This window comes from Rissa tridactyla, chromosome 1, assembly GCF_028500815.1.
Source record: "Rissa tridactyla isolate bRisTri1 chromosome 1, bRisTri1.patW.cur.20221130, whole genome shotgun sequence".
Lineage (NCBI taxonomy): Eukaryota > Metazoa > Chordata > Aves > Charadriiformes > Laridae > Rissa > Rissa tridactyla.
Window position 1 is genome coordinate 162645460 of NC_071466.1, and position 26675 is coordinate 162672134.

The 26675-nt window shown below is 58.0% G+C and overlaps 1 protein-coding gene across 3 annotated transcripts; it reads left to right on the forward strand.

Moving 5' to 3' along the window:
- The first annotated feature begins 357 nt into the window (after positions 1-357).
- On the forward strand, positions 358-22283 carry TRIOBP (TRIO and F-actin binding protein). Of its 3 annotated transcripts, XM_054202218.1 has the most exons (19): positions 358-394; positions 1742-1875; positions 3319-3792; positions 4580-4712; positions 5081-6064; positions 6337-6432; positions 11856-11912; positions 12255-12323; positions 12904-12993; positions 13848-13957; positions 14254-14812; positions 15460-15570; positions 17570-17717; positions 18135-18246; positions 18714-18873; positions 19207-19320; positions 19629-19715; positions 20583-20746; positions 21477-22283. In XM_054202218.1, the coding sequence occupies exons 5-18, from the start codon at positions 5396-5398 to the stop codon at positions 20742-20744; spliced, it is 2544 nt and encodes an 847-aa protein (XP_054058193.1). In that variant the 5' UTR covers positions 358-394; positions 1742-1875; positions 3319-3792; positions 4580-4712; positions 5081-5395; the 3' UTR covers positions 20745-20746; positions 21477-22283. The 3 variants fall into 3 exon arrangements, with proteins under 3 accessions (XP_054058193.1, XP_054058212.1, XP_054058203.1); XM_054202237.1 differs by lacking the exons at positions 358-394; positions 1742-1875; positions 3319-3792; ... (1 more) ...; positions 5081-6064; positions 6337-6432 and adding an exon at positions 7942-8069; XM_054202228.1 differs by lacking the exons at positions 358-394; positions 1742-1875; positions 3319-3792; ... (1 more) ...; positions 5081-6064; positions 6337-6432 and adding an exon at positions 10292-10369.
- Positions 22284-26675: the final 4392 nt, after the last annotated feature.

A 26675-nucleotide genomic window follows, 5' to 3' on the forward strand; every position in this document is an offset into this window, starting at 1 on the left:
CAGTGCCCCCTTCTAAAAGAGGTCTCTGCCAGAGCATACCCTTTTATTATCTATAATTACATGGATCATACTGATGGCTTTGCACCTGGATGCCCTTTGATTCCAGTATTGCCAGCTGAGAGCAGCAAACTTCAGTCTGGGAATAACATTCCTGCTTCCACAGGAGCCTGAGGCTGGGGAACTAAAAGCTCTGGGCTGCTGCTGTTCCTTCCTCCTTTTCCTTCTGACTGCCCGCTGCCAGCAGCCTGTCAGCCAAAGAGCTTTGTCCCTGCTGTGGACAATGTCTGGTTCGGTAGATGATGTTCCCTGCATGAACTTTGAAGCCAACATATTTGCAAAGAGCCTGTGCCAGCACTGTTTCCGAGCCGCAGGGGCTCACCAGCACGCTATCCAGGTGAGCTCCTCCATCCCACCTGGAGGCTATGAATACTTCATTAAGGGTTCCTTTGTTCCACGTTGGGACTTCGTGTGCCTTTGTAGAGATGGAAATCCCTAACACAAAGGCTCAGCCGGGTTTTCTAGATGTCGCTGGGGGAAGGCTGCATGGGGGCTGAGTCTTCCCAGGCATGGGAATCCACCATTTAGCTGTGCCCAGACCTGAACTGGGAGCCACCTTAGCCAGAAAGGGCTGGACACCAGGTACAAGGGGCTCAATAGATCCTGGAAGGGAAAGCAGGGGTGTCGCAGATGCAAAGATACGAGGAGGGAAGGGGGGCACTGGCAGGGCAGGAACGCACCCTGGATTAATTTCTGCTTCATGCCTCCTGGCATTTACAGCCTGCCTCACCTAATATGTGGTCCCAGTGGATGTCCCTGTGGCCCCTGGCTGTCATCTTAGGGCTGGGGCTGAGTCCTGTCCCTGGGCTGCTGCAGTGACCTGTTCTCGCTGAGGAAGGAAGAAGGGGGGTAAATCTCATGGGATGTTGGGCTCTGGATACCTCGATCCAACATGGTCCTTTGGCACAGGGCTGGACGCACAAGCTGCTTGGTTGCCTTTGACCGGGCAACAGCTGGTTTCATGTTCCCAGAGGGTTTCGTGTTGTTCGCCGTCCTCCAGGAGTGACTGGCCTGGGATGATGAAATAGTAATGAGCCTCCCTCTCTCTTTCTCGCCCTCTCCCTCTCTCCCCCTGGCCCCGAGCCCTCTAAGGTTACCTCAGCCCTTCACCCGCGATCTGCTCAGAGCCATTGCCTCACTCAGAGCCATTGCCTCTGAGCGAATCCCGGCACGGGCGAGAGCTGGAGGGAAGGCGGTGCGGACAGCCAGCTCCCCGGAGCCTACCCCCCTGCTGCTCATAAGCCCTGCAGGTAACAGGGCTGGGGAGGATGCTGAGACATCTACAAGCCCTGACAGAGAGAAGCAGGGGCTGGGGCTACAGCCTTTTCTGCAAAAATCGCCCTCCCTCTTGGCTCCATTGCCTCTCCCCAGGCTGGTGAAGGAGAGTGGCTGCCAGCAGCATCAATGCCGACATGAGCGGGGGGGGCAGTTTCCCTGAGCCCTCATCCACACGTGCTGTCTCTGGGATGCCTGCAGCATTCAGCATCAAATAGAAGCATGCTGGGCCTATCTGGCCTCCTGAAGTAGAAGAAAAATATCAGTGGTGGGCTGGGAGAGGTATCAAGAGCCCCAGAGGTCAATCTGCTCTCAGAGAAGGTAGAAGCAGCAGGCATTTCCGAAAGGCAGCCTTCCTCCTCATCCTCGACACGCTGACAGCACCATTGCATCCCCTTCTTCCTCGCAGGAGCATGCTGTGGAGATCTCAGGGCGCAATGCCGGCAGCAACGCAGACCCAGGTGGGCCCTGGGATGCCCTCCACATTTTAGCCCCTCAGTGTGAGGTATACGTGTGCGTGGGCCCAGCGGAGGGGACGGAGCGGTGAGTACCAACCGGGAGCCACTCTGCTCCAACGGGCCCCCTCGATGGGAAGAGTGGAGGAGGGGGAGCGGGAAGCCAAGCAAGGAGAAATCAGATGCCTTGTCCCTGATGCTCTGCAGACCGGTGTCTGGGGAAAAAGGGCTGAACAACCCCCACACCATGCCCTCTAACTAGGTTCCTCTTGGCTGTCGTAGGAGAGGTCGGGGGCCACCAAAAGAGTCTCTTTCCTCCTCACTGCCTCTACAGCAAGGCTGGTGGTCCCAGGATGGGCTCTGTCAGCCTCTGTCCATCCAGTGGAGAGAGAACCAGTGTGGCTTGGACTGCTGGCGCTGCCACCCGTCCCTGAGCTCTGCAGGCTGTGCTGACTACCAGCTGTCCTCTCTCCCTGCCCCACAGCTGGCACGAGAGCAGGGGATATCCCCCGCTTAGCCCCGGAGCTGAGGGTGAGCACAGAGAAACCGGCACCGACCCCAGCGCCTGTGCCGAAGCCAACTCCTCGCTTGCCAGGGTGAGATGGGGATCTCTTGTGGTTTGGGTTATTTTGGTCTCCCCGTCCCCTCAGCCCTTCAATGCCACTTCTGCTGGGCACATTCAGAAAGTCTTGAGATGTAAGGGGGGATCAGCTGAGACCCTTAGTCTCCACAAAGGAGGCTCTCTCCCTAAAGAGCATGTGAGATTCGCTCTTGGATCCCCCATGCAGACTTTCCTATGTTGTTTCTTGCCATGCCCATTGGTGTTGGGCTGAGGTCATCTTATGCTCACCCAGCTCTTCTCCTCGTTCCTTTTTACCAGGAGCTTTGGGCTGAACAGGCTGTAACTTCTCGTATATGCTCTTACCTCCTTCCAGCCCACAAAAGCTACTGGTCCCCATTGCAGAGATCTGCCCTATCTTGTCTCCCAGGACAGGGAAATGACCCGGTTGTGGGACAACACGTTGGGATCAGGCAAACGGGATGTGATGAGCTACACAGGCCACAAAGAGGAGGTGTGGCTGCGAGCCCCGCAGGCAGACAGACCCAGGTGGGCTCAGCCCGTTCCCTCTGCATCCTGGGTGAGAACTGAGGCCCAGGGCTTTAGGAAAGAAATCTGCCCGCTGAAAGCAGGTACACTTGGTTTGCTCCTGTGTGAGATCCTGCCTCTGGTTTGCTTTTCATTCAGGGGTCTCTGAAGTTCACAGCAGATCTCTGTCTAGATTTAGCATCTCTTTACCCAGTTCTGGTCCCAGGAGGCATTCAACACCCCTGCGGGCACCAGGCAAAGGGATGAATCCCAGAGTCCATGAGATGGCATCTCTGTGTGTGCTGATCATGAATCGTGGGTCTCACGGGTATTCTCTGTCTGCATGGTTTGGCATGGCCTTGGCTCACAGTGCTGTGTCCCAGCACTCCCACCCTTCCTAGAGGGAGTCTGGGTTTTATCTCTGCCCTCCTGGACCGTTTCTAGCTCTCCTCCGAAGACCTGCTTTGCCGTGGACGTGGTGGCATCCCGCGCTGCTCATGCCTCCCCCAGTAACGGCCTTCTCCCCGTCCCAGAGCACCGTCCTGCCAGCCAGAAGCCCGAGGAGAGCTGGCCGAAGCACCGCATAGAGAGTGGCTATTTCTCCCTGGAGCATCGGAAAACCGACCCTCCCTGGGCATCCGCCCCACCACGTGCCCCTGCTGGCTCCTCGCTGGCCCGCAGTGACCCGGTGGGCAGCGGCGGGCGCCTTGCTGGCTCCCCGGTTCGGGAGCCCCGTGGGCACCCCAGCAGTGTGGGCACGGAGGGGCGGCACGGGCTGGAGAGGCAGGAGTACACGGTGCTGGCAGACCTGCCCAAGCCCAAGCGCCTCGGCCAGCGGGATGCTGTTGACCGCTGCGGCTCCCGCACGCTCAGCCCCGGCCGGGTGGAGGTGGAGAGGATATTTGGCTGCGAGCGCAGGTGAGAAATGACAGGTCTCCACAGTGGCCAGAGGTGGGGGATAGACCCCCTGTGCTGTTGGGGGGCTCCCCATCTCCAGAATCACCATGCCATCTAGCCCTGATGGCAAAGCTCAGCTTTCAGCTGTGTTTAAATTTCCCTTAAAGCAAAGGTTGGGTTTAGGCTCGGTGGCTGCTGGCTGGGGGAGCTCCCCCATTGTGCCATGCAGGCACCTGAGGCCATTGGAAAGGTGGAGCAAAGCTGCGCTGCTGGAAGTGGAGGGAGCAGTCCAGCCTCCTCATCCTCATGGCCACCTCCTGGAAGCTGCAGGATGTGCTCTGGAGCAGGGCAAGACACAGAAAGGGGGAAGGAAAGAGGTGGTCCCCACTCCCAGCCTCAGTGTCTCCGCAGAGATCCAGGATCCACTGTAGAAGGACAGGACGGGACAGGGGATACAAAGAAGTATCCAGTGCTGGTTGGGTTTTGGCTGGAGAAGCAAGAGAGGCACCAGTGTCGGTGGCACAGGGAAGGAGGGGATGTAAATGGGGACCAGGGAAGTGTCCTGGGCAGGTGGATGGGATGTGAAGGACCAGACAGAGGGAAGCTTAAGGAATAGCGTGATGGGTGAGGTAGCAGGACACAAAAGCTGGTGTGGTTGAAGCGATGGGGAAAGGGAGAGGCTACAGTACACACAGTGTCTGGGGCAGGCAGAGGTCTGCAGGATCAGGCTTAGGTGGAGCAGGATCTGCAGGGACTCTGCCGCTGAGCTGAGCCTGGTGGCAGCTGGACAAACTGAGTGTTTCTGCAGGAAATCAGAGACCCTGGAGGCTTTCCAGGCCCTGGAGGAGGGCCGCGTGGACCGGCTCGATGGCAAGACCCCAGTGCCACCCAGCAAAGGCCGTGTAGTTCGGAGGCAGTCCAGCCCCAGCCTGCCCAAGGAGGTGAGGCTTGGCTGTGCAGCAGGACCCCATCCCAACTCCCCAAGCTGGGTTGCTTTTCCCTGCCGCATTTTCCTCTGTTTCTGCTACGTGCTTCTCTCTTCTGTTGCCTTGCTCCCTCTTCCCTGTATTCCCGGCCCTCCTCTGGCAGTGGACTGGGACTCTTGGCTCTTAAATGGCAGCAGCCCTTTCACCCTTTGGGTGCAAGGGCTTCTCTTCAGTACAGGCTGACTCCATGCACAGGGATCCCATTGCTGTCTGTGGAATTATTTAACTAAACTGTCTCCTGGCCCTAATCCCATCTTGTTCTCACTCACTGGCATTTATTTTTTTTAAGAGGACTCTCTGCTCTCTCTCCCCCATGTCCCTAGGGTCAGCGGCTTTCCTGGCACCTCAAGCAGTGCAACAGAGACCCCAAGGAGACCCTGCGTTCCCCCAGCCCGGCTCGGCAGCCTGAGAAGGCCAGCAGGAGCCAGGGGGATCCCTCGCGCCCTGCCAGCCCTGGCTGGCTGCTGGAGAGAGGCAACCAGAGCCCGCGCTCTGCAAGCCCAGCCCGCCGGTCAGAGAGGAGGGCAGGGGAGCCCGTGAGCCCTCCCTGGTGCTCAGAGAAAAGCTGGAGGAGCCAAGGGGATCCCGTCCGTCCCCCAAGCTCGGAGAGGGTCCGAGCCTCTTGGCAGGCAGGGGGTATGGGGCAAGCCTCGGAGAGGAAGACCCGAGGGGACTCCCTGCACCCTGCAGGCCTCAGGAAGGGCTCGGATAACAGCGGGCTGAGCCGGGCAGGGCCACCACCACGGTCCCTCAGTCCCGGGAGGCGTACAGAGAGCACATGGAGAAACCAAAAGGAGATCTCCCCTTCCGGCCCGGTGCGGGGGGCAGAGAGGCAACGGGTGAAGCCAGGGGAGCCACCACACCTCGGGGGGGCCAGGAAGCCATCTGAATGCGGCTGGCAGTGCCTCCGGGAAAAACTGCCGCCCTCCCACCCTGGGAAAGGTGCCAGCAGTGACTGGAAAGGCAGAGGCAAGCCCCTGCGCCCCACGAGCTCAACACGACCACTGGAGCAGGACTGGAGGGGCCAGGGGGATGCCCACCAAGTGCAGGCGTGGGAGAAGGGCTGGAAGCACCAAGAGAAGCCCGTGTATCATGCAGACTTGATGCGCCAGCTGGAAAGGGACTGGAAAAGCCCTGCTAGATGTCTGGACATCGTACTACGGCCAGATGACAGCTGGAAAAGGCCTGAGAGTCCAGCACAGCGGCTGGAGGACAAGTGGAAGGCTCCCGAGCACACCCGAGACACAAACAACCCAGAGAGGCCATTAGAAAGTGACTGGGGGAACAAGAGGCTTCTCATTTACCACGTGAGTATGGCAGGAACCAGATGTGATGGGGACCCTGCCAGGTGTAAAACTGGCAAGGACAGAGTGGGTGGGTCCCCTGGGTTGCAATTCTGGCACACCCACGCTCCCTGGATCCTCTGCTTCTCCAGGGAAGCAGCGCTGCCTGTCTGGCACTGGGAGGAGGGAAGATGCTTCCCCCCCTGGCCCACACCAGCAGGCAGATGCTCAGATCTGGGATACCAAGGCAAGAACTAAACCCCCATAGCTTCAGTTTCTGCTTTCTCCCCCTGCAGCCCCAGCTGGGTGGAGGTGCCTTCCCACTGCAAAGCAGCGCTGGCTCCTCAGGAAGCTCACAGCCACATTCGAATGCCAGTGAGAAGCACAACAAGGTAGGGGCCAGGCCCTGGGAATGGTGAGGAAGGGCAGCTGCTCTTCCCTGGAGGTCACTGCGGGCAGCACCTGGGTCTCCAGCACTTGATCTGAGCAGGCTCAGCGTGGTGCTGCCTTCCTGTGACCTCCTGCGCACCACGCTCACTAACACACCCCTTCCCTTCATCTTTTGCCCATTTCTCAGTGGGGAAACTGAGGCATAGAGTCTTTTTAAAGTCAGAGAGGGGCGAGCAGTAGACCTGGGACTAAAATCTCAGCGTAGCTGCTTTCTTTCCCTTTATTACTGCCCGGTGCTATGATGGCACCGAGGATTTCATGGGGATGAAGTGGGCTTTAGTGGCATGAAAGAAGATACCGTCAATTGTGTTGGCGTTCCTGGGATACCAAAAATGGTGCGAGAGCAGCTTTGGAGGGCTGCAGAAAGTGTCCTGGGAGCCCATGTCGCTGGCAGCTGTGCCCGAGTCCCTGCCTCTGTCCCCATCCCTATGTGTCAGTTGTCTTGGCCAGGTTGTCTCCTGCTGGGGCCTGGCTTTCTGCTTCATACAAGGACAAACTGCAGCCGGGCAGCAGGTTCCCAAAGGCCTCCAAAACTCAAAATGGGTGACATCCCTTGCCTCAGTTTCCCTGCCCTGGGCCACAGAGGACCCCAACGCCCTGAGATCCCCCTGCACAACTGGGGCTGGTTCACCCCACCTATTCCGTGTTTCTTCAGCGCTGAGCTCTGGGCCAGGGGCCTTCACTTTGCCTTGTGGAGCCTAGCATTTTGTGGTGTGCAGTCCCCTGCCCCCTTTCCTTTGGGACCCCCTCTAGCAATTCCCCTCACGGTGCCAGCTGGTTTTCTGGGGGCACCGGAGACACCTCTGCCAAGACTGCAAATCGCTGCTTTAGGGGTTCATTTGGGGTGGGTGGGAAGGAGCTAAAACCAAAGAGCTTCAGGAGCGAAGGTGAGAACCCCGCCGTGTGCACACACAGGACGGGACTGCTGAAAAATCCCTGTTCGTAAAAAAAAAAAAAAAAAAAAAAAAAAAAAAATATCCCTGCCTGAAAGAAAACCCTTCCCGGGGAAGGGCTGGGCTCCCGGCGGTCCCTTCCTGGGGCAGCAGCGGCTCAGCCCGTCCCTCCCTGGGCTTCAACTTTGCCCGGGCCGGCGGGGAGGGAAGGGGGCGCGGCTGAGCCCCAGCATCGCCCCCGTCCCGTCCCGTCCCGTCCCGTCCCGTCCCGCCAGCCGCCCCTCACCCCGGGGCCGGCCCCCCCTTTCCGTCCGGCCCGGCGGCCTCGCCCGCCCCGGTGGCTCCATTGGCTGCGGGCGGCCGGGGCGGCGGCGGCCGGTTGCCATTGGCCTGCCCGGGCCCTCCCAGGAAGTTTGGGGGGAGGAAAGAAAAGTTTTTTTGGGTTGGGTTTTGTTGGTTTTTTTTTTTTTTCCCTCCTCCTCCTCTTCTTTCCTTTTTTTTAATTTAAAAAAAAAAAAAAAAGGGAAAAGGCGAGCCCCGGGGAGCGCGGGGCGGGCGGCGGAGCGGGCATGGTGGGGCCGCGGAAGCCGCCCGGCCGCTGAAGCCGCCCCGCCGCCCTGGCTGCCAGCGCCCGGCCCCGCCGCGACCCCGGCCCCGCCGCCGGCCGCGGCGCCCCCGCCATGACGGTGAGTCGGGACCGGCCCGCGGGGGGTGCAGGGTTTGGGGAAGGGACGTGGGGGGGTCCTCCACCCGGCCGCTCTCATCCCCCTCTGCCGGGCCTCGGAGGTGCCCGGCGGGACCCCGCGGGGCTGGGAAGGGGCGAGGGGTCGGCGGGGCTGTCAGCCGCTGCCTGCCCGGGGTCCCCCCCGCTCCCTGGCACGGCTGGTCCCCGGGGGACTCTGGCCCCGCCGGGCACTCAGGGCTGCGGCTGAGGCTCGGTGTCTCTTTGCCTCCCTTCCCCACCGCCGCCGGGCTCCCCTCCTGGGCTCTCCCCGGCCACTCGGCGGAGTCCCTTCGTTAGCGTCACTTCGTTAGCGGTGGGCACCACCCCACCCGCACAGTCAGCGCTAATGCTGTGTGTCAGCGGGGACCGGGCTGAGGCCTGCTGAGCTCGCTGCATGGATGACCGCAATCGGATGCGAAATCCACATCCCCCTCCCCCCCGGGCGTGGGGAGCTCTTTCTCCCCGTGGGAACCAGATGCGGTTTCGGGGTAGGGAGCATCCCACCCCTGGGGCAAACCTTCCTGGCTAGGGATGTCTGCCGGCCCGGAGGGGAAGGCTCTTGAGCAGAGTAGGGTAATGGAGGTGACAGGCCGGGCTGTGCCCGCCGGCATTTCACATGGGGGCACTGGGAAAGGGAGAGCCTGTCACTCGCTCACTTTCGCATGCATGTATGGATTCGGGAGCTGCATTTGTGCTCCAGCCTGGCAGCGGTTTTGCTTCCACCAAGCTGAAATGGAGTGGTTTTGCTTTGTGTTTTGGCCTGAGGCCCGCGCCTTGTGGAGCGGGTTCCCTTTTTGGAGGAGAGGAGATATTGCGCTTTCCGGGAGGCTGAGAGCCCCTTGCATCATCTCTCAGAGGTGAGAGGAAGCAGCACTCCAGGACCTCCGGCCCTGAGGAGCTTTTGGGAGCGGGAAGAGCGGGAGGCACGGTGATGGCAGAGGCTGGCAATGGAAGGAGCACACCCCTCCCCTCAGACACTGAGCTTTCTCAGCCTGCTGCAGCCACTTCTCCGTCCCGGCGCCTCTGTACCACCCAGGAGCCATTCTTTCGCTCCCACCCCGTCCCCTTTCCTTCTTTGGTGTTTACATTCTTCAGATACTTGCAGGCTGTTATCACCTCCCCTGTAGCCCTTCTTCAGCCAGAGCAGGCAGCTGCCTCTCCTTAACCTGTTCTTGTAAGCCAGTCCTTCCAGACATCACCTATGTCCCCAGCTGCTTGGGACCCCCTCTGGTGTCTCTACCTGGCCAGCTGCAGGGCTCTACGTATGACTCTGGTGGGTATGGATGCAGTCAGGCAAAATTGCTGCTGCCCCATCCTGAGCCGAAGCCTCGCCATCCGCAGCCCCGAGCTGTGCTGCGGGGCCTTGTGTTTTGCCGGGGGCGCATCCTGCTGCATCCTTGCATCTTCGTCACCCGGATCTCTCCCAGCGGTTCAGCTTTCCTGCATGTTTCCTCCTCCCACTGCCGGGCCGTTTCCTTTGGATGGGCGGTTCGATTTGAACCCCGCTGTCTTCTGCTGGTATCCTGAACTCTTTATGTCGGATGAGGAAGCTGGATTTGGTTGTGGGGAGGGGGAGAAAAGTGGCATTAAGCATTTTGTGCATCAACTCATGCCTCATCCTGTGGTACTGGCCACACAATGACAAGAACAGTTCCAAGCCAATTCCAGAGCTGTGGCTCTGTGTCTGGGGGTGGCAGGGAAAACAGGAGCCCTGTGCAATTTGCCCGCTTGGGAGGAGCCCTCCAGGGGGATTTTCTGGCCCCAGTACTGCATCGGGGGCAACAGTTCTGGCAGGACTTTGTGCCAGTTGTCCCAGCAGCGTAATTAGTGTTAATCGTTTTGGCACCTAATGCTTTGGGATTGTAAATCCTCAATAAGACAAGACCCATCTGATCCATACAACCGCCACAGTCCCTTCACTCCCTCTGTCCCTATGTTGTTTTTCCACCGCCACAGACCCTGCCCAGCTCTCTTCTGCCGAGCGCACGTGTGTCCCAGGAGAGGGGGAAGGTTGTGCTTTGACGTTTTGCCTCCTTTCCTTCCCTCCCGCCGCTCCCAGTTTGGAGCCGGAGCTGAAGTCACCGGATTGGAAGGGATAACGGGAAAAAGGGTGGAGCTGCTGCCACGGGGAAGGAATTAATTTTCAGGGTGCTTTTTCAGGGCGGCAGCGGGGCCGACGGGACATCCGGGTCCGTAGGGATGGGGATGCGCATGTCCCCCTCATCTCTCAACTGCCGGCAGTGCCCGTCACCTTGGCGGGAGGTGAGGCGTGGGAGCCCCCTATGCCCTTTCGCTCTGGGTTCCCTCCCTTCCCAGGCAGCTCAGGGCCACTGTCGGACACTTCTGGCTGGGCCTGAAGCTGTAGCAGCCGGTGACCCTCCCCTTGGCGGGCTTCCCCGTGCCTGCTTGAACCAATAGCCGGAGCGCCAGGATGGGCCGGCACGTACTGGGCTCTCGCCGCCCTGTAACCTTGGGTGTAACCCAAGAGCGGCAGCACGGTGAGATGAAAGCAGGGGAAGGCTCGACTCAGCTGGGCGTCCAGGGAGCTGGGCTTGCAGGGCAGCTGCAGCCAGCCACCGGACTCGTTCGCGGGGTGCAGAGTGGCCGTCAGCTTGCTGAGCCACCCCTTCTTGCCAGCTCAGTCTTGAGTGGTGATTGTGGTACGTGGGGACTGCTGGTGGCTTCCCTGGGGCTGACAGGTCTGGTGCAGACTGCTGGGAGGTCCAGCTCTGGCACTGTCACCTCTCCGGCACTGCCCCACCTGGTTCAGCTGTGGAATAAGGGGCTTCCAGGGGAGAAGAGGCGTTGGGCTGAATTATTTGGTGGTGCAACTTCTCCGGAGCCAGCAGGGGTGGGAGGAGGGACCAGCTCAAGCCTGTTTGGCTGAGGGCAAAGCCAGGGAAAGCAGTTCCCCTGAGTCAGCTCTCCAGCGCTCCACCTTGGGAAGGAGATAAACTGGTTGGGATGCCGCACCAGTGGCGTGAGGTTAGGAGGAGGCGGGGAGCGGGGGGAAGCTTCTTTCTAGCACGGGGTGATCTGGGTGAAACTGTGCTCATCCTCACCTTTGGTGGCTGGGCAGGGGGCAGGCTCTGCAGCAGGAGGGAGCAGAAAGAGCTGAGTGGTAAGAGAGGAGCCCTCAGCATCTCGGAGAGGGTCGAGTCTCAGAGAGGATCAAGCACTGGTTGTGACTCTTGATTTCATCTCTACCCTGGGGCACATCGTTTAAAGGCAATGTGTTTTCACAGCTGTTAAATTGCCTCCTGTATGTTTGCGGTGAGGGCCGTTTCGTACAGAGCTGCTCGAGTCTTTAATAAATGATCGGTGGTGAAGCTCTGAGGCACAGATGGCCAGGGTTTGGACAAGGCGTGTCTGGTTCTTTGTGACTTTGCCTCCATGTCCGAGCCAAGCAGTGCAGCACTCCCTTCTGCCTGCTCTCCTTGCCCTTGCCTTCCCCCTCTCTGAATAAATACCTCCGAGGCACCTTGTGGAAACCTCCCTGTTGCATGTTTTCCTTTAATTTTTTTTAAACCTCTTTCCTTATCTCCTGCTTCCTCTTACAGGAATGACTGCCTGCTGCTCAGAGCTAAAGCCAATCCTCCTTCACCACCGGGTCCTACACCCCCATGAGTTTCCTAAAAGCGATGCCAGGCTATTCCCACTTGTTCTGCTACTGGGGACCCTGGCACGAAAAGCCCTTTTGTGGGTTGCTCCCAGACAGTAACCTTCTGTTTTGTCCTTTCCTCTCCAGCCGGATCTCCTCAATTTCAAGAAGGGATGGATGTCCATCCTGGACGAGCCAGGAGAGGTAAGCCCTAGGCGGGGGTCTGCCTCTTCCCCCAGCCCCTGCTGCTAGAGATCCCCCGGCGAGCAGCCGATTTCCTTCCCCCTCCCTCGCTGAGGTCGCCTCCACTGGGAAAGGCAGCAGAAAGCCTTTGGTGGAGGTGCCTCACTCTGTGTGCGAGCACAGAGGTTCTCCCAGCCGAGGGACACGAGGGGGAGCTGGAAGGGACGTGAAGGAGGGGGAAGAGAAGGGGGAAGAGGTCGCGGTGCAGAGCGTCCCTCCCTGTTCCTACACTTCCCCCGGTAACTTCCTATCCATTTCCCTCCTGTCTTTTCCCTTCCCTCCCCCTGCCTTATCCGGCTGCAGTGGAAGAAACATTGGTTCGTGCTGACCGACTCGAGCCTGAGGTATTACCGGGACTCGAACGCGGAGGAGGTAAGCACAGCCAGCCTTTCTCCTTCCCCAGGTGTCCTTCCCCACCCTGCGCACGTGGCCAGGGGGGAGGGGAACGCAGCCCTGGCATGACCAGTGGGCTCCCGGGAGAAGCGGTAGCGTCCTCTCCTCCTGAAGAGCAGTGGAGGTGGCAAGCTCCTCTTTGCCAAGGGGTGACAAAGAGGATGGGTGTCTGAAGGTGGCAAACCCTGGGAGGGCTGTCAGTGGTGGGAGGTGAGGAGAAAGGGTGGCCCCATGCCTGGGCATCTCTGATGCTCTCTGTCCACACTGCTGGCTGCCCCTTGGCTTAACAGAGGCCACGCTGTGCCAGAGAGCTGAGGCTGGAGCATGTGCCGGTGGTCTCAGCTATGGCATGTTTGGCCTCTTCTGTCCCCAGTCCATGCAGGCTGTGTGAGTGCTTTGAGCCTGCAAAGACATGAGCTGTGCTGGGACTCCTCCTCCTCCCAGAGAGCTGTGGGGTGAAGGCAGAGGTGGCCTGTGCTTTGGTTAAAGTGCCAGCAGATGACGGGCTTTTTCAAAGCTGGGCTTGCACTGACATCCTAGTGGGTGGCTGTACTTGCAGGCTGATGACCTCGATGGAGAAATCGACCTCCGCTCCTGTACGGACGTGACAGAGTTTGCAGTGCAGCGCAACTATGGCTTCCAGATACACGTGAGTGTCCAGCACCGTGTGGACATGAAGACGTGGCACCAAGGGACACTGGCTGGAAATGCGTGCTCCCTCCCAGTGCCAAGATGCTGAGACGCAAGCCATGCAAACCTTGTGCCAGGACGGTGGCCCAGCAAGGCTCGTTGGTGACATGTGGGTGGCAGTGCTTAGGGACACAAGTGCTGCCCACCTGCAAAGGAAGGAGGAGGAGGAGGCTTTGCAGGGCTGGCCGAAGGCTGTGCTGGAGGCTACGCAGGAGCCAAGCTAAATGCCAGGAGTTACTTGACCCATTGGCCAAGGCAGCTTCTCTAGAGCTGCGGGGAGGGAGTGGTGAGCGCTGCAGATCTCGATGTAGCCTGGCTGACCGTGCTCAGAGTAACAACCTGTACCCTGGATCCAGCCCCAGAACAATCCTGTCCTTGTCTACTTGGTGTAGCAGCAGGAGACCGCAGCACAAAAGCAGCACAAAGAAATTATATTTCTGTGGGCGTGCAAGGTTGGGAACTTCATGGTCTGGGTGTCCCAGTGGCCTGCTGCTGTACCCCACCGCTGGTGCCCAGCTCCCAGCACGTGAACGGCTGTATTGCACCAGCTCACATTTGGCCAATGTGCCAGCAAAGTTTCTTTTGGCTTTGCTTGGAGAGAGTCTTACGAAGGACATGTTATGGGCTTCCCCGCAAAGAGCGTGTCTCTACTCCCACCCCTCCACCTGGCCCCAAGGGCCTTTGACAGTGGGTTGCCTCTCTAGCACTGTCCGCCACTCATGCAAGTGGGTGCCTGGGGGTCTCAGGGAATGAGTGGGAGCTGCCTGCACCTCCACCAGGTGCTGACAGAGCCACATCACTTCTCCATTGCAGACAAAGGATGCTGTCTTCACCCTGTCAGCAATGACCTCAGGCATCCGACGCAACTGGATCGAGGCCCTGAGGAAGAATGTGCGCCCGGTCAGCGCTCCGGACGTCACCAAGTAAGAGCTGCCCCGCTTCTCCTCCTCCCGGTCTCACTGCCCTTCTACACTAGCAGGCAGGGACCAGGAAGGTCCCTCTGGAAATCTGGCCACTCACAGATCAATCCTGCCCACCCACCACTCCCCCTGCCCTCCGCTCTTCCTGAACATGGCCTGGAGACACCAGCCAGTAGCAGGGGTGGAGAGCCTGATGGCTCCCACCCTTGCGCCTGCATTTTGCCTTGCCACATCAGTTTATCCCAGTTTCTTGTGCAGTTCCTCTCCTTCACCGGTCACCACTGCTGCTCTGCTTTCAGGCTCTCCGACTGCGATAAGGAGAACTCCTTCCGTAACTGCGTCCCACAGAAGGGCTCGCTCCGGACAGAGGAGCAGCAGCGGCCAGGCTCAGGCTCCGAGGGGAACTCGAAGGGCAGTCACTGGAAGGCGGATGGGCAGCGCCATGCCTTTGACTACGTGGAGCTGTCTCCCTTGCCGCAGGACCCTGGGAACCAGGGGTCCCCACAGAGGACAAGAGGGAGCTCGAGGATCTCTGACCGTCCTCCCAAGCATGAGGAGCTGGAGCGGGATCTGGCTGTCCGTTCGGAGGAGAGGCGGAAATGGTTTGAGACCCCTGATGGCAGGGTCCCAAATAGTGATGGCCTGGTGGGGGACTCTTCCCGCAAGACGGGGGAGCTGGACCCCCCTGCTCCCCCACTTTCAGAGGACCAGCGGATGCGGCTGAATGAGGAGATAGAGAAGAAGTGGCTGGAGCTGGAACGCCTGCCCTTGAAGGACTCGCGGAGGGTGCCCTTGACAGCACTGCTGAACCAGAGCAAGGCAGGCCATGGAGAAACCAATGAGGCGCTGAAAAAGGAGGTAAGAGCATCCCTCCTGCCTGAAACTGGGATTCTAGTGGCTTCTTAATGTGGTCCCTGGCAGCAGGAGGCTCTGCAGAAGAGCAAGACGGAGGTGCAGGGAGATGTTCATTATTTCTGGTTCCATTTGCCACTTCTCCAATGCATGGAAGTTTTTGCAACCAGGTAATGCGAGGCTGGAGGCCTGCTCTTGCATGCCTGGGGAAGTTCCCCAGGCCACATTTTGGTCCAGGATAAGTTAGTTGGTGGCACTGCTTGCGTGGAGTCCATGTTTCCCAGGAGTACATCTGTCATCTGTCTTCTCTGGCTGTTCCCAAGCCTGCAAGCGTTTCACCTACCAGCCTTCGAAAGGACCCATGCATTTGTCTGTCAATACCAGCTACATGTGCAGCAGTGGTTTCCTCCAGCACGGATCCACCTCTGGAAGTTGGGATATCTTGTCCCTTCCTTGCTAGCGCTTACCAGGCTGGTGCTGGCTCTGCTGGTTTGGTCCCTTGGCAGGCTGCCATTCCTGTGGGAAGCAGACATCCCCATTGGCCATGCATGGTCCTCCCCATCCCTAAGCCCGAGGTTCAGATGTGGCACCTCAGTCAGGTCGCGGCACTTTTCCACCCCTGGCTGAGCATCTCTCTCTCCTCTGTGGCACAGGTCCAGTCGCTGCGGGCGCAGCTGGAGTCCTGCCGGGCCCGAAACGAGAGCCTTCGGGAGGCATCAAAATCCCAGGGAGACAGCCATGTGCCCCGGGGGTACATCTCACAGGTGAGCAAGGCGCTGGACACGGGACCCTGGGGTCACTCCCAGTCCCAAACTGGGAAATGCTGGGACTCAGCTCATTGCTGAGCACGTATCGCTAATCATTGGGTTGCCATGGTGACCCTAACTGGGCTCACTTGTAATCAATGTTAATTACATAAAGGCTGGTGTGTATTGCCTGGCCTTAAAGGGGCCACACTATAAACGGGGAGGAGTGTTAGGGGAGAGTTGCAGGATTTGTGCCCTGCTTTATGTGTGGGCATGGTGCTGGCCTGGGCAGGGGGGATGAGCCGTACCTCGGCATGGGAGTGGGTCAGCAGCTTTCTGACAAGCCACCCACGTGTTCTCTGGCAATTTGCAGCTCGCCACACGTGGTTCTTGCTAACAGGGACTCCCACATCCCTCGTTAAAAACAGTCCGTCAGGCCCTGGGGAGCTTGCGTCCCTGCCAGAGCTGCCTGAGCACCGAAGGTCACTTTGACAGCACAGCCCGTTCGTTTCCTGGGACAGCACGTGGGAAAGCCTGCGAAGCAGAGTTTGCTCACGCTTCAGCCTCTCTCTTCTCTTTGTTTATTTATTTCCCCCCGCTGTGGACTCATCCAAAGCAAGCGAGGTCACATCCCCCAGGGATTTCCTGGGGGGAAGCTGCCAATCCACCATGCTGTGGGGATTTCAGGATGTGCTGTACGTGTTGAAAGATACCGGGGGGAAGGAAACTGGGGCTGGCGAAACCTGTTGCAGCGGGTTGGCCATACCTAGCCCAGACAAAGAAACCCACGAGTCCTGTGGCGCCCGGCCAGTTAGCAGTCACTCTGTCATCTTGATTTAGTATTTACAGCTCACAGTCCTCTTTATGGTCAAAAAAAGCAAAAGGACTAGGGAGGAATGGTACCTTATCTGCCTAATAACTCAGCTCAAAAGGTCAGCGTTTCACATCTGAGGCCAAATTTGGCCTTTCCCGAAAGGGCTTGTTCTCTCTCAGTCTGCTGAGGTTTGCAGCCAGCCTGTGGGCAGATCACCAAATTTATCTCTCGCCTTTTCCTCTCCTTTGGTTGATCTGTGAAGCTTCCCAACTTCTCTCGTCTCAGTGGGGAGGAGCAGCCAGCAAGCACTTGCATTCCAACATGTTGCAGCGCACTTTATATCAGCCTTCGCGTTAGTACTGGGGGAAGGAAAGGGACAGCAAGGGGCTGTCAGGGGGTACGATGGCTTCATGGCTCTCTGCTGATGGCTTAGATGCCCTGGCCTTTTAAAATAATACTCTGGCATGGTTTGGTGGTGGAAAAAATCCTTCCTGAGGGTCTTGTGGCGGTGCTGCCGGGACATAGAGGGAGAGCGGAGGCGTAGCTCTGAGGTGGGAACCGCTTTGCTTTGCTGTAACACCGGTTAACCACAGCGTTTGTCGTTGAAAGAACCATCCCCCTGGTCTCAGCTGTCAGAAAGGAGGGCAAGCTGTGTGAGGAGGATCCCTAATCATTAGGCTTTCTGGAGGGTACTTTGGCAGCCTCCGTCGGGCTGCAGGGCAGTACAGGGTGTCACTTCTCAGGAGAAGAGGCTCAGTTTTCATTGATTCCAGGGGATGCTGCTTCATTTAAAAGGCAGATACTGGGATGCAGTTCCCGCTGTTGATCTCCTGCAGCCAGGTGGAAGGGTTTGGGCTGGGGTGTTGGGCATGTTATTCACAGCTCTTGGCTGAAAAGGGACATTCCTGTCTTGCTGCTTCAGTTTTAAGAAGAGCAGGAGGAGTATTTCGTCCTCTGCAAAGCACAGGGATGTTGCAAGATGTATGGCCCTGTCAAATGGTTGTGCTCAGTGACAAAAGTGCCACCTCACTTTCCCGGGATGGTCTTTTCCTTCTGAAGTGGTCTTGCTTCTCTCAAAATGGCCCTGGACTTGGGTGAGGTTCGCAAAGGCAAATGTTAGCTTGGCCGGGTGCCTGTCGTGGCCCGAGCCCCTGCATGCCTAGACCTTTGAGTCCTTCATCCCTCCTTTCCCTGGCTCGGCAGGAGGCCTGCGAGCGCAGCCTGGCTGAGATGGAGTCATCCCACCAGCAAGTGATGGAGGAGCTCCAGAGGCACCACCAGCGGGAGCTGGAGCGGCTGCGGCAGGAGAAGGAGCGGCTCCTGGCAGAGGAGGCTGCAGCGACGGCAGCAGGTAGGAGTGGACAGCAAGCCATGCTCCTGCTCGGTTGGGTCCCTCCCACCTCTCTCAAATGTCTCTTATAAAAAAACCAGTCATCCTAGCCTAGAGCCACACTGCTTACCCTACTGGTGTGATGCTGATGCTCAGCACTTTCTTGTAGGCAGACAGGACTGGCAGAGGTGGCAGGGAGCTCCCACACTGCCCTGTGTTAGTCTCCTTGGCAGCGCTTGGTGCTGCATCAGGATGATCCTGGGGCGTGGAGAAGGTGGGGGATGCCCCAAGAGCAGAAGGGATGGAGGGGGAACCTGCAAAGACAGGTCTAGGAGCCTGTAGCAGCAAGAGCTTGGGTGGTTCCCTGGCTTGGTTTCCCCAAGACATGCCAGAGCTGGCACAGTCTGATCCCCCGTCTCACATTGTCCCCCTCTGCAGCCATCGAGGCACTGAAGAAAGCCCACCGGGAGGAGATGAACAAGGAGCTGGGTAGGACACGAAGCTTCCAGCAGTGTGGCTCAATCTCAGATGCCCTCCAGAAGCAGCACCAGTAAGATCCGCCTCTCCCGCTCCCCTTGCCCAATGCTTCTGCCTTATGCTGGCGTCACTGTGCCCCATCTGTGGCCGTAGCCCCCAGCTGTCCCCCCTGCCATCTCCTTAGCTCTCTCCCTGGGGGCAGTAGGTGCCCAGTGGTGACTGCCAGGGCTGCTGAAGCTGTAGGAGAAGGAGGTTTATCCCCTGCTTGGCTATTATTTTCTCTATAGCATTTCTGTTTTCTCTATAGCTTCCTCCCTCTATTTTCTTTACGGAAAGTTCTTCCTGCATGGCTTGAAGCCCCTAGAAGCACTACACTTGTGTGCAGGAGGGTAGGAACTGAAGCCTTGGTCCACAGGGGACATTATTTTGTGCCAATGACTGATGTGGGCAGAGGCTGCCCGTGGCAGGAGTGAAGGAAATGCCGTGGTCAAGGGCCAGTGAGGATTGCAGGGCAGCAATGAGCTGGTGCCTCTTTGACAGGTTGGATGTGGATTCCCTGAAGCGGGAGCTGCAGGTGCTTTCTGAGCAGTACTCCCAAAAGTGCCTGGAAATCGGGGAGCTCACCCAGAAGGCAGAGGAGCGGGAGCAGACACTGCTGCGCTGTCAGCAGGAGGGGAAGGATCTCCTCCGGAAAAACCAGGCAAGAGAATGGCTTTCCCTGCCAGGAGAGACCATGGAGCGTGTTCCTCCATCGCGTGACACACCCCCTCTGTTAAAATTCCCCTAATCGTTCGTATTTCTTCCCTGAGATTTTATCAGAATGAAAAAAAATTAAGGCCCTGTCTTAACTATGGAGTTAAATACGGTGAGTGTGTTCTTTGCGGCTGGTTGTAGGTGCCACCGTTGCCTATGGGCAGGGGGTTACAAGGAGGTTTCTAAGCTGGGGCAGGGCTGGCATGAAGATGGAGAGGTCAGGACAGAAGAAGGGCCCATGCCATGGCTACACCCTGACTTCTTTCATCTTTTCCCGCAGGAGCTGCAGACCCGCCTGTCGGATGAGATTGGGAAGCTGCGAAGCTTTATTTCATCGCGGGGCTCTGGGGACCGCTCTCCGCACAACAACGAGCGGAGCTCCTGTGAGCTAGAGGTATGAGAGTCCCCCCCCGGGGCTGCCCCACTGCCTCCATTCCCTGCCCCCATGCCGGGGGTCTTCTCTTCACAGCGGTTTTGGCTTGGAGCGGGTGGGAGAGGGGTGCCGGATGGAACAGGGAGGCCGGTGCAGGAAGGAGGTACGCAAGCTTCCCCTCTGCCACTCTCCCGGGGCGCTCACGCCGCTTCCTGCCCCGGCCCTCCTGGCCCTTCCTTCCTTTTCTACCACCGCGCTTGCGCCGGAGCCCGCCGGCCTTTTCTAGGCGGTGGCTCTTGAGTCACCTCTGGTTCCTCTCCCCGACCCAGGTGATGCTGCGGGTGAAAGAGAACGAACTTCACTACGTAAAGAAAGAGGTGCAGTGCCTCCGGGAGGAGCTGCAGATGATGCAAAAGGTCGGTGTTTTCTGGGAGACGTTGGGAAAGCAGCAGGGGAGGGAGGGGAGCACCAGGGCTGTATGTCAGCAGGGTTCGGCTGGGTTTGATGGGATGCTCAGGCCAAACCCTCTTGTCACCTGTGCTCTTCGTCCCTGCTCGCTCCCGAGCACATAGCAGCCACGTGCTGCAAACAGTGCGGGCTGGCATGGACTCACCCTGGACAAGAGAAATGTTACAGGAACATGTATTTACATATAAGCATGGACAAGACAGGAACCCTTCTTTCCCAGGTGGGAAGCCCAGATGAAGCCTGCCTGGCACTCTACTTCCCCAGCCACCTCTGTCCCCTCGCTGGGAGGATGTTTCCTTGGGCACCATTGCTGGGTGTGCTGCTCCCTCCGCTGGCGGCAGCTCCTTTGAAACTCCTGTCAAAGACCCCTGCCAAAGGGGAACCTGAAAGAGGCTTTGAGATTCAGTGATGCTCCAGGAGTTCATATCTTTCTCACTTAAGCTTTTTGCCATATAAGTGACTGGGACCAGCCCTTTCAGCAGCGTGCATCTCTGGTGGGGTTTATTTTTCCCATACACCTGTCCCAACTCACACGAGTCATGGTAAAGCCCACATCGCCCCCTCAATCTGATGCTGCAGATCCTCGCTACTGCGGGACCAGCGACTCTGCCTTCCTCCCTGGCCCAGGGTTTGGGAAGCGCTACCTCCAGGCTCTTCTGAATGGTTTCTGTGTGGCCCAGATTGGGATGGACTTCAAACCCAGGGCTGCCTCTCCCCTCCTCACCTGCTTGCCCTTCTCCTGCTGGGCTCACCTTGCTGCCCCCCTCCCTAATATCATCCCTAAAAACTGCTGACCCCTCTCCCTTCCCTGGCAGGATAAGAGATTTGCCTCAGGGAAATACCAAGACGTCTATGCAGAGCTGAATCACATTAAGGTGCGCTCCGAGCGAGAGATCGAGCAGCTGAAGGAGCACCTGCGCCTGGCCATGGCGGCTCTGCAGGAGAAGGAGTCGCTGTGCAACAGCGTTGGCGAGTAACGGTGAGCACCGGGGATGCCGTGATGTCCCCTGCAGGGGCAGGTGGCTAAGACCAGCTGCCCTGCTTTGAGCAGGGGGTTGTAAGCTGCCAGTTCCTCCTGCTCCACTCAGTGCCGAAAATTTAGGCTTACAGTCTTCCTTCTCTGCTTCTTGCATCCTCTTGCCCTGCACCCCGGGCCCTCCTGTTGTCCCTGATGTTCTCACAAGGTCCCCAGCCCCCTTCTCGCCGTGCTGCCCTTGATGCTTCTGCAGACAGCACCACCAAGCGCTGCTCAACCAGGCTGGCCGCACGCTGGCCTTCGCCCTGTGGCTTGGGTGACAGCGTGGGGACAGTTATGCACTACCCACATAGGTGATGTTTCTGCTGCGTTCACCTTTGAAGTGGTTCCTCTATTGCAGCACGGAAGTTTTAGGTCTGCATCAAAGCAGCCCTGACTAGTCCTAGCCCTCCTCCCACGCTCGCCTGCAGGCATCCCTGCTGCGGCTGGGGAGGGAAGCAGGCTAAAAGGAACAAGGGCATCCCATTGTCCGGACCGCTTCTGCTCCTTGCTTGGATGCCGTGGCCATCAGGATTGGGGTCACCTCGCTCTGCCAGCACACGCTGATGGGTTCCAAGATGAGCGGGTCTATAGCAAGGAGGCAGAGAGCCATCTCCTGGGGGAGCAGAAGCGACGGCATTTCTGCGCTCAGTGGAGTCTTTCCTAAATCATGTCTGGTTTTGTCTCTCTCTAGGTCTGCTCTTCACTTGTTTATCTGTTCTTGTTTTGTATTTGCTCCGTTCCTCACTTGCGGGGAGGGGGAGACGGAATCCCATCCGTTATCACCTCGGCGAGGAATCCCACCCACCCCCCAGCCTCCTCACTCCCCACCCAAAGCTTTTTTGATGAACCCCTTTTGCCTGCGTACCTGAGCACGTTGTTTGGACTGGCTCCTTACATGCACCTTCTTCAGGATTTTATATGTGAAAATTATATTTTATAGAGGAATTTTTCCCCCCTGGGAAGAAGGGGGAGAGGAGGGGGAAAACTTTTACTACGTCACCAGCGTTTTCTAACCTGAAAAAGAGAAGCTGTTTTTCACCCCTTCCCCAGCCCTGTTGCTCCCGGCCACGCCGCCACCTTCGGCACATGTTCCCTCTCTTCCGAATGTCTCCACAGCCCTCCTGGGATGTACGGTGAGGAGCACGCTCCCCCCTCCCTGTGCCACCCCCAGGGCACCTGTGGAGAAGACATGCAAGCCATAGGAGGGAGCTGCCGGGGCAGTCTGCCATGGACGTGCTTGCCTGGGACTTTTGAAAGAGGAGACCTTGGCAAGAGTCTGCATGATCGAGCTCTCTCCGTGACTGTCCTTTGGCTCCTTCAAGAACCCAAATTGGCAGGAGCCCAGAGCCACAGGGTCTCTCCTTTCCGGGGAAGAGGAGCTGTGAGGCTGCTACTGCACCCGCCGGAGCCAACCTCCCTCAAGGTGGCAGCTGCTGCTGCTCTGCTGCGCCCTTCAACTTTTAACTTAATAAAATCTTCCCCTTTCGCTGAGAAAAAACGTGGTTGTCAAGGGGAACATGTGAACACGTCCCTAGCCCAGTGTGGTGGGGGGGGAAGTGTCATTTTCCCAAGACCCTGTGTGATTTTGGGGTATCCCGACCTGTCCCTTTTCTCCCTCTGGATTTGGGGAGGGGAAGCAGCGGGAGCACCCCCTCCCTGGCCAGAGAGCAAGGGGAGCCCTGCACTGCCATTATCCAGCTCTGCCTTTGGGTTTGAGGATGAAATAATCTGCTTCATCACACTGCTCCAAAAATCACACGTGGACCCTCAGCCCCTCCCGAGGAAGAGCTGAGCCTGGGCTGTGTTAGTAAATCCAGTATTTGCTGGCGGGGAGGTCGGGGGGAAGATGGCTCTGCAAATTACTGGCAGAGTAAACAGTATATATAGATCCTGGGGGAGACCAGAGGGATCTCAAATGCCTTCATTCTCCTGTTTTTGGGTGAAGCACGTTGGTTTTTTGGCAGGATAAAGTACTTTGGGGTGATTGCTCCTTGTTCAGCCCCATGCCAATGTAAACGTGAGCTGTTGCTCTGCAGGGAGGCTGCTGGCAATTACGGAAGAGCCCTAATTGCAGGCTCGTGCTGTGGCTGGAGACACCATCTGAAGAAGGGAAGACAAAAGGGTCAAGGAGGACCCTTGGATGGAGGTGACTGGGAGGGTGAAGTACTGTGAGACACGGGGATGGGGTTGGGGTGTAAGGACATGGTGGCAGCCGCAATGAGGAGGGTTACGGCAGCACAGCACGCCTTCGCTCAGCGTGTGATAACCTTGTGATAGCTGTGGCTCCTGGGGCAGCGGGGGTGCAGGCAAATGCGGCGACTGCTTTCCTTAGCTAAGGCAAGTCGCTTCGTAAGTCACAAATTCAGGTAAAACTGCGTTGCAGGCTTTTGTCACGCGCGTGAGGCCCTTGGGCAACCCGGTGGATGGTGCAAGAGGCCAGGCGCTGAGCTCAGCAGCCGCCGCCTCCCCACTGCGCCCGTGCGGAGCCAGGGTTTGCGCATGCTGGTGCTTGGCCTCCTGCCTCCGGGCTACAAACACTCCCATCCCCTCACTGACCAAGGTCCAGGCTTTTCCCTCCACTTCCCAGCAGGACATGGCTGTTGCCATTGAGTTTAGGATGGGGCAAGCATTTGTCATGCTGGGGGCTGGAGATGGGAAGGGAAGAGGGGATAGAGCAGTTCAGGTCTTCCAGGCTGCAGTGGATGGTGTCACCTTGGGGACCAAGAGAGGAGGGAAAAAAGCCGGGTTCAGGGCACGATGTCAAAGGCTGGGGGGTGCATGAATGATTTTTAGAAAAAACAGCCACTGAAATAACAGTCTGTATGGTCGTACCTACCCCTGGGGAGGAAACCCCCAAAAGTGGGGCACTGGGGGCAAGCAGAGGGTGAGCAAGGGGAGAACTGCAGACTCCCGGTGCGTGCGGCTTGCCAGCCCCTTCCCTGAGGGCCTCAGTATCTCCTGTTTGTTTGGGTTGGTTTGTTGGCATGGGGTTGGTTTGTTGTTTTTTTTTTTTCCCTTCCTGACTGGGGGCTGCTGACCCCGATAAACGCGTCGCATGAGCGCGGGCGAAATGTGTGGGCGCCTGACATGCCGCCGAGCCGCCCCTCCTCGAGGCTCTGCGGCTGCAGATCAGCCGCCGGCTGGGCAGGAGCATCCCATCATCCCTGGGATGACGGGGGACCGCCGTCTCTCAAACCGGCACGGCGTTAATCGGGCAGCCCCCGTCTCGCCTGCGGTGGGGCGATACGGTCGCCCCATCGTCTCTGCAATCCCTATCTCCCGGGTGCAGGGAAGCTGGGTGGGGGGAGGGCAGCGGGGGTGGGAGGCGACTGACATCATGCCTGGGTGACAGGCGTGATGGCCAGCAGAGCCCAAAAAGCATCCCAAAGCCGGTGTGTGTACCCCGTCCACTTGCTTTCAGACAAGTTGTGGCTGCGAGAAATGTCCCAACCTCACACACGGGGAAAACCCGCAGCCCGTGCGGCACCCTGGTTGCATGAGAGCCAGCATCCCAGCTTGCATAAGGAGCTTGCCCTTAAAAAAAAAAGCTTGTAAATCTTTTAAAACAGTGGCAATTGGTCCGGCAGGCAGAGGCAATACTCTTTTGCCTTTTATTGGCATCATTAAATCCCGCTCTGCCGTTAGCAGCAGCCTGGCTGAGCGGCTTCGTGCTGGGCTGGCCACAGTGCGTTGCACAACTGGGGGCTCAGGGCTGAAGCTCTGATGAGCACGGGAGGAAAATCAGCCAATTTCCCTGGTTTGCCACTAAAAAAGCACTGAAGCACTTGGAACTGAGCGCTAGCCAAGCCAAATTCCACTGCTGGGTGTTTTGAGCCTCTTTGGAAATGGAAACCAGGTAAAATAAAATGTTGTCACTGGCATTAGTCACTAGAAGGGCCCCCGTGCGCTTGGATACCAATGAAGAGCCGTCCTACCCCTACAAGGCAGGAGCTGTTACCCAGCGGATCCGTAGCACATCCACGATGGATGCAGTTTGACCATTTAAGATGAAATCCGCAGCTGGAAGTGCGTAAATCCCCACGGGGTCTGGTTGAACGCAGTGTGGGGAGGGAGGAGAAGGTAAATGGGATTATGGAGAGGATTCCTCTGCCAGGCTCTGTCCTCTGGGGTTCATCGGAGAAGCGGGATTTCCCAATCTCTGACGACTAATGCCAGAAAACGGGAAGCACAGGAGGCTTGGAGCAGTTGGGTAGCTCTCCTCAAGGAGAAAACAGTGTGCAGGGAGTAATCCACCCTACTCTGGGCACGGTGGCAGGTTCCAGAGCCCAAAAATAGAGACATGAGCCTAAGCCAGGCATGGGGGAGCGGGTGGCCCATGGGAACAATTTTTCCTTCTGGATGAGCCCCCCCCCGCCATGCTTCCTGCAGTGGGGTGCTGGCAGCACCAGACCCCGCTTCCCAGAGGCAGTGGGGCCCTCATTGCCCTGCAGCATCTGCATCCCACCTCCAGCCCCGGCATCCCACCAGGAGCCGGAAAACCCCTCTCGATCCTGCCCGACTAATATTAAGGATGCATCGGTACAACAGTGCAGGGTTCAAGGGGAGGGTTTCCAGTATCAAGTGGGGCACTTAGGGGGTTACCTTGACCAGGATCCCCCCCACCATGTGCAAGGTCAGCAGCATCTTGATGAGCTGTGACCACCCGTACACCTTCCCTCCGCCAAGCCCCTTGGCGCCATGGGGTGTTCCCCTTATTTTGACTGGCTAAAAATTAGGGAGCTGGTCTGGAGGAAAGGGTCGGAACCCCTACGTATAGGGGACGAGGGTGTTTGCCCGCCGGCAGCGGCACCCTCCGGAGGAGGCTGAGCAGCCCTGGTCAGCTGCAGGAGCTGCCCAGGTGACCGGCTGAGATTAGACCCCGAATTTTCATCTGGCTAAAGTTAGCTGAAGCATCTGCCCTCCTCCCTCCCTGCCTCCCCCCACCCCGCCATCCCTTGCCTCTCCATCGCTGCGCTGCCCCGATAATGGTTTTTAAGGCTGGAGGCTCCGCGGTCAGCCCCCGGCACCGTGCCAACCCCGGGGGCTCGGGGACGATGCTGACACCCCCGCGCCTCCTCTACCCTCGGAGCCCGGCCTGCGGGCCAGCCGCGTCTGACCGTTAAAAACTTGGATGCAAATAAAAGCAGATGGTGCCTTATCTGCCCGCACCCAACTTGCCTACGTGCAGGCACCCAGCCACGGCCCTTTATTCCCGGCTAGAAAAAACGAGCGATCCCTTCGGCCGGGATAAGCGCTGTGCAGAGGCCACCAGATCTCGCTGCCCCCGCGCTCCGTATGGGATGGAAAGCCATGCATTCATCAGGTCTTCAGGGAAAAAAAAAAAACAAAAACACAACCCCAGGGGAGGTGAAAGGGTGGTTATTCCCCTCCGCAGTTGGCTCTTTGCTTTTAATAAAACCGAGTGGTTTGCAGGTGGGGCGAACGTGTCCCGCTCCCCACGTGGAGCGGGGCAAGTGAAATAGTGGCCGTGGGGAAGGGGGCCGAAAGGGATACCCTCAATGGGATGCATTCCTGCCACCCCTGGAAAAGCATCAGGGGGACGAGTGCCTCCTCCCAGGGCAGGGTGCGCTGGACCCTCACATAGTATGTGTGTGTGTCGGGGAGGGGGCATCAAATTATTTCTATTTCTATTCCTATTTCTATTTCCATTTCTATTTCATTTCTATTTCTATTTCACTTCTATTTCTATTTATTCCTATTATTTCTATTTTTTCCGTTTCTTCTATTACTCTATTTCTTCTATTATTTCTATATTTATATTTCTATATTTAGATTTAGATTTATTTCTACAGCTATATCTATTTTTGTATATGCTTCTGGGTGCCCCTGCCTGGGGGTTTTCACGCCCCCAGGCATCCAGGGTGCCTGG

Bases quoted from the DNA above. Each gene is read 5' to 3' on its own strand.
- TRIOBP (XM_054202218.1), top strand. From the start codon at position 5,396: ATGGGGCAAGCCTCGGAGAGGAAGACCCGAGGGGACTCCCTGCACCCT. The intron at 18,874-19,206 runs GCAAGAGAATGG...CTTTTCCCGCAG, and splicing joins ATCTCCTCCGGAAAAACCAG to GAGCTGCAGACCCGCCTGTC. The intron at 19,716-20,582 runs GTCGGTGTTTTC...CTTCCCTGGCAG, and splicing joins AGCTGCAGATGATGCAAAAG to GATAAGAGATTTGCCTCAGG.